At 40.8% G+C, this 14,306-nt stretch overlaps 1 protein-coding gene across 1 annotated transcript; it reads left to right on the forward strand.

The window, feature by feature from the left end:
• Window positions 1-8,292: 8,292 nt before the first annotated feature.
• Window positions 8,293-13,220, forward strand: LOC116329725 (coiled-coil domain-containing protein 42 homolog). The gene is made up of 7 exons (XM_031751798.2): window positions 8,293-8,426; window positions 8,520-8,640; window positions 9,445-9,531; window positions 9,615-9,803; window positions 11,973-12,194; window positions 12,292-12,450; window positions 12,538-13,220. The coding sequence occupies exons 1-7, from the start codon at window positions 8,389-8,391 to the stop codon at window positions 12,640-12,642; spliced, it is 921 nt and encodes a 306-aa protein (XP_031607658.2). The 5' UTR covers window positions 8,293-8,388; the 3' UTR covers window positions 12,643-13,220.
• The last annotated feature ends 1,086 nt before the right edge of the window (window positions 13,221-14,306 follow it).

Here is a 14,306-nt window from a genome sequence, read left to right on the forward strand (position 1 = left end):
AGCCACAGCCGCCCTGGGGCGCACTGACAGAGGCGAGGCTGCCGAACACTGGCGCCACCGGGCCCTCTGACCACCACCAGACCATGAGGTCATTTTCCTCTCCGTAGGCAAGAACACTGTCTACCAAAGTCCTGTACCCAGATCCAGTGCTGATGGTGAGCTCAGCAGACACGCGTCCTCCCATTCTCACCACCTGTGGTCTGTCTGTCAAAAAGGCCAGAATCCAGTTGCAGGTGGGAGTCGGGATGCCGAGGTCTGTCAGCATCTCCATCAGCTTGCCCGGGTGGATGGTGTTGAAAGCAGAGCTGTAGTCCAGGAAGAGCCTCCTGACACACGTTCTGCTGCTCCAGGTGTTGCAGAGTGGCTATTGCCTTTGCATCATCCACTGATCGATTGGGACGGTATGCAAACTGGACGGGGGTCTATAGTGTCCAGGACCATGTGGTTGATGTGTGTGAGAACCAGTTTTTCTAGACACTTCATAATGACTGGTGTGAGTGCCACTGGCCTGAAGTCATTCAGGGTGGATCTGTCCAGTCTTTGGGAACTGGTATAATGATGGAGGATTTAAAAATATGTGGGACTACTGCCTGGGTTAGTGACAGGTTGAAGATATCAGTGTACACAGCTAGTTGTTCCCCACAGGCCTTCAAAACTGTGGGAGGAACTCCATCAGGTCCCACAGTATTGTGGGGGTTCACACAACACATTACTTACCGACAGGTTGCTACCCCGCCGCAGTGTTAAGGAAGATACTTTCACTGTGCACATTACTCATTTGCTCTTCAGATGTCAGTCCCGTTAGTAACCTCTTATTGTTACCTTTTAAGCCACTTAACATTGACCTATGCATCTTTGAAGCTAAAAGAGACAACTCAATAAAGCAGTGTTGTGTTTACACAGAACTTATAACACACAACAGCGAAGAACCATTTCAAATAGTATCTTTACTATTTTGTTACTGGCAGTCTGTCACAAAAACAGATATTTTGTTCATATTTCATTGGTTTCCCAGGATAGTTTCCCCCTCAGACTTTTCTATCTTCAGTTGAATCTATGTAAAAATAAATGAAAGATAAAAAAAAAAAGTCTGAAAGGCATAAAATAACATTTTTGCACCAACAAAAATGCTCAAGAATGGCTGTGTGGTAAATGGATTGGTTCCTATATAGTGCTTTTCTACTCTACCTGAGCATTCAAAACACGTTATGTGTTTTATCTGAGTGCTTTCTATCTAACATTCCTGCTCCAATAGATGCATCACAGAGCAACTTGGAGTTAGTCTCTTGCCCAAAGATACTTGACATGCAGACTGGAGCAGCCAGGGATCAAACCCACCGATTAGTAGATGACCTGCTCTACCTCCTTGGCAGCAACCCCATTTTTCAGCATGATAATGATGCCAAACACTTTGCCAGTGCAATCAAAGCATACCTGGGTAGAAAAACAAACACTGGAACAGTATCAATCACGGATTGTTCTCTCCAAAGCCCAGACCTGAACATTACTAAGGCAGTGTGGGATAATCTGGACAGAGAATGGATCAAAAGGCAACCAATGTCCAAAGAAGAGCATTGAATGTCCTTCAGGAACCCTGCAGAACTATTCCTGAAGACTACTTAAATAAATTGCAACAGAGTTCTAAGAGAGTTCAGGCTGCAATGAAGAATGGATGTAGCCATACAAAAAATCTCATTTAGTATTTCCATTCATGCTTCCATGTTTCAGTAAAGTGCTGCATCTCATTTCCATTCCCCTAGAAAAATATTAAGAAATGAAAGGTGCATGCTCTGTGCACTGCTGAAACAATCTGCGGAGGTTTCCATTGTGGGCTTATCTCTCTGTGAGGAAAAGCTATAAATGTGCCTGAAAAAAAAAAAAGCCTGAAAAACTTGAAACCCATCATTCACTATGAAAAGTCAGCTGACTGACCTTTGGAATCAGCAAAGAGCTATAGGAGCGATAGTATCTGAGCAATCCCTGGGACTGCATTCTTCTGGAAAGAGAACTCTGATATTGTCCACTGAGATTGCCATATCTATCACAGCTGCAATCTTCTGCTTCTTCTCAACCACCATTATGTCTGGCTGGTTGGCCAGTATGTCTGACTGGAACTTAAAGTCCCACAGGACCTTAGCCCTGTTCTTCTCAACCACTTTTGGTGGTGTCTTCCATCAGGAATTGGAGAACTGGCCTATTCTGTGCTTCTCTGATGTTGGCTTCCAGCCTCCTTCTCCATGGAGAGAGGTCCTGTCCCATTTTTTTAAACATGTTCCTTCCATATAATTCAAAATGAGCTAATATTTGTCTCAAAATGGCACTTTTTCAGTTAATCATTTTGATTTTTGTATGTTTTTCTGTATTGTGTTGTGAATAAAATAAAAGTTAATAAGATTTGCAAGTCATTGAATTTTTACCTACATTTAACACAGTTTCCCAACTTTATTAAAGTTGGGTTTATATACATATAGAACTGTACTCGATCTAAAATATGATGACCATATGAAATTTACATCCTGGCTGTAGGTGAGTGAGTGCTCCCAAAAAATCCCCCCCAAAAAAGTCTTGAGAGTGGAAGTTCTTGATTGTTATTATATTTGTGGTATTATATTCTACTGTGCTATTCAGGAAAGTGAGGCAGAGACAGTGGTCATCCATGGTAAAGACTAAGTAAAGTCAAAGTTATACCATAATAGAAATGAATATAAAGTTATTACTATAACGATGTGTGTGTGTGTGTGTGTGTGTGTGTGTGTGTGTGTGTGTGTGTCCAAAGGAAGAGAGTTCCATTCTGAGGAGACTCAACAGTAGCCTCAATTCAATTCAATTCAATTCTATTTTATTTATATAGCGCCAAATCACAACAAAAGTCGCCTCAAGGTGCTTTATATTGTACAGTAGATAGCACAATAATAAATACAGAGAAAAACCCAACAATCATATGACCCCTATGAGCAAGCACTTTGGCGACAGTGGGAAGGAAAAACTCCCTTTAACAGGAAGAAACCTCCCGCAGAACCAGGCTCAGGGAGGGCGGGCCATCTGCTGCGACCGGTTGGGGTGAAAGAAGAAAAACAGGATAAAGACATGCTGTGGAAGAGAGACAGAGATTAATAACAGATATGATTCGATGCAGAGAGGTCTATTAACACATAGTGAGTGAGAAAGGTGACTGGAAAGGAAAAACTCAATGCATCATGGGAATCCCCGCAGCCTCACGTCTATTGCAGCATAACTAAGGGAGGATTCAGGGTCACCTGGTCCAGCCCTAACTATATGCTTTAGCAAAAGGAAAGTTTTAAGCCTAATCTTGAAAGTAGAGATAGTGTCTGTCTCCCGAATCCAAACTGGAAGTTGGTTCCACAGAAGAGGGCCTGAAAACTGAAGGCTCTGCCTCCCATTCTACTTTTAAATACTCTAGGAACAACAAGTAGGCCTGCAGTGTGAGAGCGAAGTGCTCTAATAGGGTGATATGGTACTACAAGGTCATTAAGATAAGATGGGGCCTGATTATTTAAGACCTTGTATGTGAGGAGCAGGATTTTGAATTCAATTCTGGATTTAACAGGAAGCCAATGAAGGAAGCCAAAACAGGAGAAATCTGTCTCTCTTTCTAGTCCCTGTCAGGACTCTTGCTGCAGCATTTTGGATTAACTGAAGGCTTTTCAGTGAGTTTTTAGGACATCCTGATAATAAAGAATTACAGTAGTCCAGCCTGGAAGTAATAAATGCATGAACTAGTTTTTCAGCATCACTCTGAGACAGGATATTTCTAATTTTAGAGATGTTGCGCAAATGGAAGAAAGCAGTCTTACATATTTGTTTAATATGTGCATTGAAGGACATGTCCTGGTCAAAAATGACTCAAGGTTCCTCACAGCATTACTGGAGGCCAAGGTAATGCCATCCAGAGTAAGAATCTGCTTAGATACCATATTTCTAAGATTCTCAGGGCCGAGTACAATAACCTCAGTTTTATCTGAATTAAGAAGCAGAAAGTTAGCGGCCATCCAGGTCTTTATGTCTTTAAGACATTCCTGCAGTTTAACTAATTGGTGTGTGTTACCTGGCTTCATGGATAGATAGAGCTGCGTGTCATCTGCATAGCAGTGAAAATTTATGCTATGTCTTCTAATGATGCTGCCTAAGGAAGCATGTATAATGTAAATAGAATTGGTCCTAGCACTGAACCCTGTGGAACACCATAATTGACCTTAGTGTGTGAAGAGGACTCTCCATTTACATGTACAAATTGGAGTCTATTAGATAGATATGACACAAACCACTGCAGCGCAGTACCTGTAATACCTACAGCATGTTCTAATCGCTCTAATAGGATATTATGGTCAACAGTATCGAACGCAGCACTGAGGTCTAGCAGGACAAGCACAGAGATGAGTCCACTGTCAGAGGCCATAAGAAGATCATTTGTAACCTTCACTAAAGCTGTTTCTGTGCTGTGATGAGCTCTGAAACCTGACTGAAACGCTTCAAATAAGCCATTCCTCTGCAGATGATCAGTTAGCTGTTTGACAACTACTCTTTCAAGGATGTTTGATATGAAAGGAAGGTTGGAGATTGGCCTATAATTAGCTAAGACAGCTGGGTCTAGAGATGGCTTTTTAAGTAAAGGTTTAACTACAGCCAGCTTGAAGGCCTGTGGTACATAGCCGATTATTAGAGATAGGTTGATCATATTTAAGATCGAAGAATTAATTAATGGCAGGACTTCTTTGAGCAGTTTTGTAGGAATGGGGTCTAAAAGACACGTTGATGGTTTGGAGGAATTAATTATTGAAGTTAACTCAGAAAGATCAATTGGAGAAAAAGAGTCTAACTTAACATCGATGGTACTAAAAGTAGCTGTAGATAATATTACATCTGTGGGATGATTATTGGTAATTTTTTCTCTAATGATAAAAATTTTATTTGTGAAGAAGTTCATGAAGTCATTACTAGTTAACGTTAAAGGGATTGTTGGCTCAGTAGAGCTCTGACTGTTTGTCAGCCTGGCTGCAGTGCTGAAGAGAAACCTGGGGTTGTTCTTATTTTCTTCAATCAGTGACGAATAGTAAGATGTTCTGGCTTTATGGAGGGCTTTCTTATAAAGTAGCAAACTATTTCTCCAGGCTAAATGATGATCCTCTAAATTTGTGACACGCCATTTCCTCTCCAGCTTACGAGTTATCTGCTTTAGGCTACGTGTTTGAGAATTATACCACGGAGTCAGGTACTCGGATTTGAGGCCTTAGTTTTCACAGGAGCTACAGTATCCAGAGTCGTACGTAGTGAGGAGGTAAAATTATTAACAAGATAATCGACCTCTGTTGGAGTAGCGTTCAGATAGCTGCTCTGCTCTATGTTGGTACAGGGCATTGAAGATGATAACACAAGTGGGTGGATTATATTCTTAAACTTAGTTACAGCATTTTCAGAAAGACATCTACTTTGATAAAGTCTACTCTCCACTGCTGTGTAATCAATTATTGTAAATGTAAATGTTATCAGGAAATGATCAGACAGCAGAGGGTTTTCAGGAAACACTGTTAAATGTTCAGTTTCTATGCCATATGTTAAAACAAGATCTAGAGTGTGATTAAAGTGGTGGGTGGGTTCTTTTACATTTTGAGAGAAGCCAATTGAGTCTAATAACAGATTAAATGCCATGTTGAGGCTGTCATTTTTAGCATCTACATGGATGTTAAAATCACCCACAATAATTATTTTATCTGAGCTGAGCACTAAATCAGATAAAAGTCTGAGAAATCAGAGAGAAACTCTGTGTAAGGCCCAGGTGGACGATAGATGATAACAAGTAAGACTGGTTTCTGAGTTTTACAGCTGGGGTGGACGAGGCTAAGCATCAGGCTTTCAAATGAATTAAAAGTCTGTCTTGGTCTTTCGTTAATTAATAGGCTGGTGTGAAAAATTGCTGCCACACCGCCCCTCGGCCTGTGCTTCGAGGTTTCTGGTAGTTAGAATGACTCGGGGTGTTGATTCATTTAAACTAACATAATCATCCTGCTGCAACCAGGTTTCTGTAAGGCAGAGTAAATCGATTTGTTGATCAATTATTAAGTCATGTACTAACAGAGACTTGGAGGAGAGAGACCTAATATTTAATAATCCACATTTCACTGTTTTACTCTTTGGTTCAGATGTGGATACTGTATTGTTCTTTCTTTGTGATTTTTTATGTTTAAGTTGTTTATTGCTGGTTTTAGTTTGTTTTTGTCTGTTTGGGAGCTGACACAGTCTCTATGGAGATGGGTTTTGGGGGGGTAGGAGGAGAGAAGCTGCAGAGAGGCGTGTAAGACTGCAACTCTGCTTCCTGGTCCCAACTCTGGATAGTCATATTTTGGGGGTTTAATAAATTGGTCCATATTTCTAGAAATGAGAGCTGCTCCATCCAAAGTGGGATGGATGCCGTCTCTCCTAACAAGACCAGGTTTCCTCCAGAAGGTTTGCCAATTATCTATGAAGCCCACATCGTTTCTGGGACACCACTCAGACAGCCAGCAATTTAAGGAGAACATGCGGCCTCGGTCTCCTTTTGTTTTCAGCTTAATATAGGGCACCATTATTAGTTGTATAAAGCGCTTTGAGTGCTCAGAAAGAGTAGAAAAGTGCTATATAAGAACCAGTCCATTTACCATTTACCATCATTGTCCACACTGGAAGTGATTTGCAGCAAGGCAACTACCCACTTAGCAAAATTGGTATGGCCCGGATCTGGCCCACACAATGTGCTTACACATGGTCCACATACCGCAAAGAATGACGGCCCTTTGGTGGCCCAGATCTGGTTTGCCAGAGGAGGCCCACACATGGGCCAGCACAAAGACAGTTGCAGACACACTGCTGGCCCAGAACAGTTTCAGCTCTGGCCCCAGATGTCAGCCTAATGTGTACCTTAATCAAGCCATGTAATAACAACATGTGCCGGAACATAATAGTGCAAAAGTAACATGACGAAACTCTGTTCAGACAGTGAATGGACTGATTCTTATATGGCACTTTTCTATTCTCACAGATTACTCAAAGTGCTCTATACAACATGACACATTCACACACTTTCTCTAAACCGAGTGTTTCCTCACTACATTCATACACATTCACTCTCTTGACATGCAGACTGGAGGAGCCAGGGATCGAACCGCTAACCTTCCGATCAGTAGGTGACCTGCTCTACCTCCTGAGCTACAGCCACCCAGTGGCAAAGATGAGTAAACCCTCACTAGGTTTTTGATAAAGTGTACACTCACAAACCTGTCAAACCTGCATTTGAAACGTTGGCTACCATAGCAGTATAGTATTGCAACATGGCATTTGGGTCTCCTAACTAAAATAGGAAAATAGGAACATAAACAGCGCCATCATTGCCAGACCTGGCCCACATCTGGTTGACATACACCCTGCCATGACACCAGTCAGTCAGAAGTGCCAGCTTGATGCCGGATCTGGGCCAGACCTGTTTTCTATGTGGGCAGAGGCTACAGAATGTGAATGACGTTCAGCAACTTCAAGCAACTACTAGTAGAAACTTTACTTCCAGGTGAGTGATTGAAGTGACTGCTAATGAGAGACTCTGTTGATGACCTGGCAGTAAATAATTTAGAGGGTTAACTAAACAACCAGAGCCTAAATTGTCCAAGCAACCAACCACCAGCTTCAAAGAAATGTGAATCACTTAAAACTCCTCCTGTGATCTTTCTGACTTCCACACTCTTCTGGTGTTTTGTGGCACCGTTCTTAAGCCAGTTGTGACAACATTTAATAATCTTCTCCCACTATAAGTTCATTAAAAGAGAAAGTTTTAGGCCTAATTTTAAAGTTAGTGTCTGAACACTGAAACAGACATAGGAGATGTTTCTGTAGCAGGGAATTCTGATTGCTGAGGAGTCTCTATCTGTAGGAGGACTCTGGGAAGTCCTCCGTTGGGATAATATGGTGTTAGGATTTCTTTGAGATATTCAGATTTTATTAAAATCACTTCAGGAGTTAACATGGAGGCAGTGTTGTAAGCAAATTTCCAGTTGTTTTCTGATACAGCTGAACAAGCCAGTTAACTGTTTTTTGCTGCTCTGAATTTATTTTCGAATATCAGCTGTGAAAGACCTTTTTGCAAACATTCATCATTTCATCTTTTCAGTCTTACAGATGTACTCAAAATAAAAATGCTCTTTTCAAATTTGGTCGAGATGTGTTTCTTCAAACTGAAATGCTGTGAGTTGTGGCTTTACAAGTTCTGGTTGCCATAGAAACAAGGTTGTTAGAGCCTGGAGATGCACACTTTTAGAAAGTTTGAAAACATAATAAGCAGGGGAAAAAGATAACATAAGAAGAGTGAACCAATAACTCTTTTTGAAAAATCTTCAACAGACAGCCATGTCTTCGAGGCCCAGAAGCCAGAAGCAGTTTTCACAGTGAGTTTCTGTGGAGTGTTTCTACTGTTTTTCTATGTGAAGCCTGATTCGGTAAATGTGATGTATGCTAATTACTTTTTACTGTTCTTGCAGGAACACGTGTGGTTTGGGGGAAAAGAAGAAAACCCATGATCAGAGTGTTGTCCTGTGTGAAATATTGAAGGGAGAAAGACAGCTGGCAGAGCTTAAAGCCAAGGATGAGGAAGGCACACAGGTGTGAATTTGTCACTGGCATTTCTGGCAGCTGAAGGTTTATCAGGTAGCCAGTGTTGATGGTACATTCATAGATACTATATAAAAGACATAGCAAAGTGAAGCTAATGTGGCGTTTTGTGTATTGGATTTTTGAACTCATGTTTACTCAGTATTTAGGTGTCTGAGATATTAGTTCAGATTATTGGTTACAATTTGAGTTTTGCTGTTTTCATTAATCTTTAATGCTCTGGTTTCACGTTACAGTTTTAATGTCTTTGTCTTTAGTCCTTTGTTCTTGTCGTTTGTGTTTAATATTTCTATTCTTAGGCCAGTTGTCTGGGTTCTGTTCTTGGTTGTGGTTTATTCGTATTTAATTCCTTTATTTTAGTTATCATGCTTCCCCTGTGTTCCCCGGGCCTTCTTGTCTGGTTTTCACATGTTTTGTTACTTCCTGTTTTATTTTGTTAGTCTTTCTCCGTCTTGTTTTCTCCTGGTTAGTTTCAGCTGTTTTCCCCAGTGTTTTTCATTTCCCCCAATTACCCCAATGTGTAATTAAACCTCTGTTTGCATTTGTTTGTTGTTGCCTTGTACTGTTTACCTGCCTGTGTGGCCTGGCCCTAGTTCAGCTTCGCTTGATATCCCTTCAACACAGATGTTTTGGATATGAAGCAGTTGTTTCTTGAGATTCTGTTGATAGCTTTATGTCCTCAGTTTTAAGCTCTTTTCAAACACATGGTTTCACCATAAGTACCCTTGAGGCAACCTGTCCTGAATATCATCACAAGTAATGTAAACCTTTTCTACTTTGTGTGCATTTCTGTAGGTGCTAAAAAGTTTGAAGGACCACACAAAGGAGCTGCAGGAGGACATTATGAAAATACAGGAGCGCTTTCATGAAGCTTTTGTTGAGGTACTGTAGAAGACCATTTCACACAAGCTGAATTTCAGTTTTATGGTTGGAACGAAACTCAAATTGGACCTGAAACTGTGTAGGATGAAGATGCTGATGATGCTCTGGAGGAAGCAAAGGCAGACAGCAAAGAGTTCAGTCAAAAGGAGGCAGAGTTAGACACGTTAAAGGAGTACGCTGAACTGATGGAGAGGAGAGAGGAGCTACAGCATCAAGTTCAGAGGCACTCAGTGTACAAACACTTCATGGAGCGTGTGCTCAAAATAACAAAGGTACAGCATTTTTATTCCATGCTAACAGTAATCAGTTCATTTAAATAATGTCTTTATTGTTAGTGCACATGCATATTATATATATATATATATATGGAGAGAGGACCCTTTAGAGCACTTTCTTCTCTGATGCTGTGCAGCTGTCAAATCTTATACAGATTAAATACGTCAATCTGCATTTTATGGAACAGCAAGAGAAGGACACCAGTTGTTTTTTGGTTGACTTGGTTCTTTCAGAGGATCAGCAGGTGTGGTAGTTGTTTAGCCCTGATGCTGGGGTAGACGTTGTCCAGTGTATTTGCTCTCCTTGTGGCTGATGACATTTAGGAATCTCTGCTATTAAATCAGCATGGCTGAAGTCCCTGCTATGATGTGAACAGCCTTAGGATACATACGCTGACTGTGTGATGCAGATGAACAAGAGCCAAGTTAGCATCAGCATCTGGTGGAATATACACAGCAGTTATCACTACAGTACCAAACACTGTTTCAGAAATATCTCAGCTTAAATATTTGACTATTTATCCATCCATCCGTTCGTGACTCCCATGTTAAAATACCAGCTTTACAGTATTAAAAAGCATGCAGTTAGAGTCTTCAGGAAAATGTAGTCCCAGTGCTGTGTTGAGACAAGCACAGGTGAACTATTATCAGTCTAATAGCAGAACCCAAGAGCTAAACAAAATACAAAAAGGGGAACACTGGAAACTAACGAGGAACAGGAACAGGAAGCAAAAACAGATGTGATCCACACAGATATGTGGTCACAATTGTGAGTTAAGTGTCGTGATATATGGAGATTATTATGCATGTTTTATTTTGCTGGTGTATTGGTGTAATCTAAATCCACAATGTCATGTAAGTTCCCTGTTGCCAGGAGAGTGTATAACACTTTGGACAGTAGGGGGCAGCAGCGTGCTTTGGGAACAGAGTCGGGTGCATAGCTGCCGTAAGTTTTCCATTCTGGCAAGACTGACCAGGCGAACGGCAGCGTGTCTCCTGTGTTCACTTTCTCTCCTGTTTTACAGGTCAGTAATGTGGTCAAAAACATAAAGAAATACACAGCTGGACACTGTGATACTTAGACTTTCATGACATAAGACGGGTCTGTGATATGTGATGTATTACACTGTCGCTATGTGAGCTACTTTAGCTCTGTAGGATGTTATAGCTAGGCTGTATGCCTGGGTAACGCTAGCGAGCTGTTGCAAATGCGTATAATACTCCATATAATAATAAGAAGCACCAACCCGGTTGGGTTTACAGTTCCTGATAAACTTGTAGCTTTGTGTTCATGACAAATGTTTTGTATAACGTGTGTGTAAAGTGTTCTGAGCCCGCCTGAAGTCATGTGTAAACTTGCTGTTTCAGTGTTAGAATCTAACTGGTCTGAAAAAAGACATATGAAGCGAGAGAGCTAATAAGAGTACGGCCAACAAAAATGCTGGCAAGGACAGTAGTGCAGTAATGTTGAAAGTAGAGTTTCCTTTCTATGATAAGACACTACCATGATGATGTGAATTATTTTGTTTATCTGTTTTATGGGAAAAGAGGTGTAGTTTTCATTTGTTTCATTCATTTAAACCCTTTGTTGTTTTATGCCAGTGGTGTGGATTAATATTGAAATGTACTGGTGGAAAACAAGCCATGTGAGGGAATGAGCAGTTATAGTGCAATTGAGTTACCAAAAGAGTGGAGCAGATATGCTCGTGTTGTATGAATAAATTCTGGCAAGACTGACCAGGCGAACGGCAGCGTGTCTCCTGTGTTCACTTTCTCTCCTGTTTTACAGGATTGTAATCTGGCTACGCGCCCATCATAGTGGGGCCTGTAACACAGACAATGAGATGAAAACAAAGGGGAAGACAGAAGGGTGAGTGAAGGAAACACCAGGGGAACAGCTGAAAGTCAAAGGGGAAAATGAGACTGGGAAAAGTAAAACTGAACAGTAACCATGCAGAACAGGGAATACCGAAATAAAACGAGGATAAAACGGAGCCAATCAAAGGAAATGTGGTTGCTTTTTGTATGAAAACGTGTGTCAAACTCCAGCACAGAGAGCACAGAGCACCATCCACAAGTATTGTATCAGTAATGATGATGTTAAACAGTGATTCCTCCACCAAAAAACACTGAAGAAAAAGCTGTGTGCATGTCTGTGTGTTACAGTTTGAGGATGCTGAGGCTCTCGCAGACTACGCAGAGAGTCTACTCCATTTTCGAGGTCAGTTCTACCAGAAGGAGATGACGTTGCAGGATGAGGTCGACCAGCAGAAGAAAGCACTGTTAACCCTGCAGGACCAGCACAACTTGGTGGTAATGCAGAAAAACAGTCTGCTGTCTCAGCTCCAGACCGAGTTAGAGAAGACTCAGGCCGAAGCTCTCACATGGGTACCGGACACAATCCTGGATCACAGTCCTGCAGCAGAACTAAGGCTAGGTCAAATATACACTGTGAATGGTGTTATGTGTTGCTGTCTTCATACAGGAACAAAAGTGGAACCACATTCAGGAAACAGCTGCAAAGAAGACACTAGAACTGGGAAAGATTAAGATGGCAATCCTAAACCTCTATGAAATGACAGCAGGTGCCATAGGAGAGAAGGAAGGAGTTGATATGAATGACACAGAGACGCAGCTGAACAAGGTAAACTCACAGATCAGTTACTGACAAAGAGCTAGAGCAGCAGGAAATGATCAACATAACAGCCTGTTCCCTACCTTCTTCTTATAGCTGCAGATGTTCTTTGAGCATGAAAATGAGATAGTGAAACAATATCAAGCCAGACTGCAGCCAGCGATGGAAAGAAGCCAAACACAAAACACAAAACCTCTGTGAACACAAAACCCCCCAAAAAATGAATGCATATTCAGTTTCTTGGAATACCAAATCATTTATTACTTCAAATAAAGGTTGAAAATATTGAGGTTTTTGAGCTGTTTTAAAACTGAATATGACTGAATAGTTAATATTTTAGCTGTAAGTTAACTGAACATTCACATTTAGGACAGGTAACTTCAATAATACCTGAAAATTCGATTCCATGTGCAATCAGCAGCTGATTAGTTGCTTTGGAAAGTGTGAAGGGGGAAAATATTTTACTGCTATTATTTGCTGCTATTTTTATAATCATCATTACCGTTTCATGTTAATAGTGATGTTGCTTTCACAGATGCATTCAGATGTTCAAATATATGGTTATAGTCTTTATTACAGGTCCAAGAAGAACCACTTTAAACTGTTGAGTTGAATATATAATTTTAAATGCTTTGCTAATGCTTCGATAATCTTAAAGGTTTCTGTGTAGACTGCAGGGACAGGAAGTTACATGTGTTTGAAGTTGCAGGCTTCTGCAGAAGTGAAACTGAAACCAGAGTTTAACTGCAAGTTAAGAGCAGGGTGTTATTATGCATGTATCGTTGATTAACACACACACTTAGTTAGAGGGATCACTGATAGGGGAAAGTTCAAATTGTTTTGCTTGGGGTGGCTTTTAGACTATATTAGGAGGAGCAAACATATTAGCAGATCTGAAAAGGAAAAAACCTGTGTTATGAAAATGATTTTAATCTTTTATATATGATTGCATTTGAGCTTATTGAAGAGCTGTGGCTCCTGGTCAGGTGAAGGTCAGAAACTCTTGGCGGGCGTTAATGATCAGCCAATACAAGCTGAGGGGGGACAGGAGCTCTGAAAGGAATGGCAACACACCTGCTTACATGCCATACGCCTGGAGTGATTTTATCTTTTATTACTTATATCCTTTAGAGTTAAGATTTAAGTTTTTATCACATGTAAGCAGGTGTGTATTCATTAAAATGCCGTCTAAATTGCACACGCCTGGATCTGTGGTTATTTTTGGATTCCTCTCTCAACATTGAACCCTAACAAAAGGTTCCTTAGTTTGTCTTCCTGACTGTATTTATTCAGTTAGCAGTGGTGGAGCATTCGAGTGGAGTGGAAAATTTCCTTAATTGCTACCTGTGACTGTTTTTAATTTATTCATTTTGTTTTTCAATCCAGTGCCTGTTTTATTAAACAGTAGAATAAGGACGTATATGTGAACCCAGCTGTCATCCTTAATAGGCTGACACCTCAGACACGCGCTCCACGTCTTAATATGGCAGTATTTAGGATGTACGCTCTCAGGGACATGATAAGGAGGCAAACCCTCATTATGTAGTCCTCATAATAAAGCAACTTGAGGCAACTGTAGTTGTGAATTGGCATTACATACATATACATACATTATACATACAATACTGTATATCCAGAAAGCCTACATGCAGATGGTTTTAGGGCCACGTGACTTTGATGCAAATCATTGAAAACACAGAGCACTGCACTGCCACCCTGTGGACATCAAAGAGTATTTCATTTACTCAGTGAATGAGTCCATTTATTTTCTTGGGCTGGTTAGACGTGCTTCTAATTAATAGTTAAGTAGAAGCATGTTGGAAATTTGCTGAGGTTGTCACATCTCTTAATCACAAGATGTTTAC

Source organism: Oreochromis aureus, linkage group 1, assembly GCF_013358895.1.
Source record: "Oreochromis aureus strain Israel breed Guangdong linkage group 1, ZZ_aureus, whole genome shotgun sequence".
Lineage (NCBI taxonomy): Eukaryota > Metazoa > Chordata > Actinopteri > Cichliformes > Cichlidae > Oreochromis > Oreochromis aureus.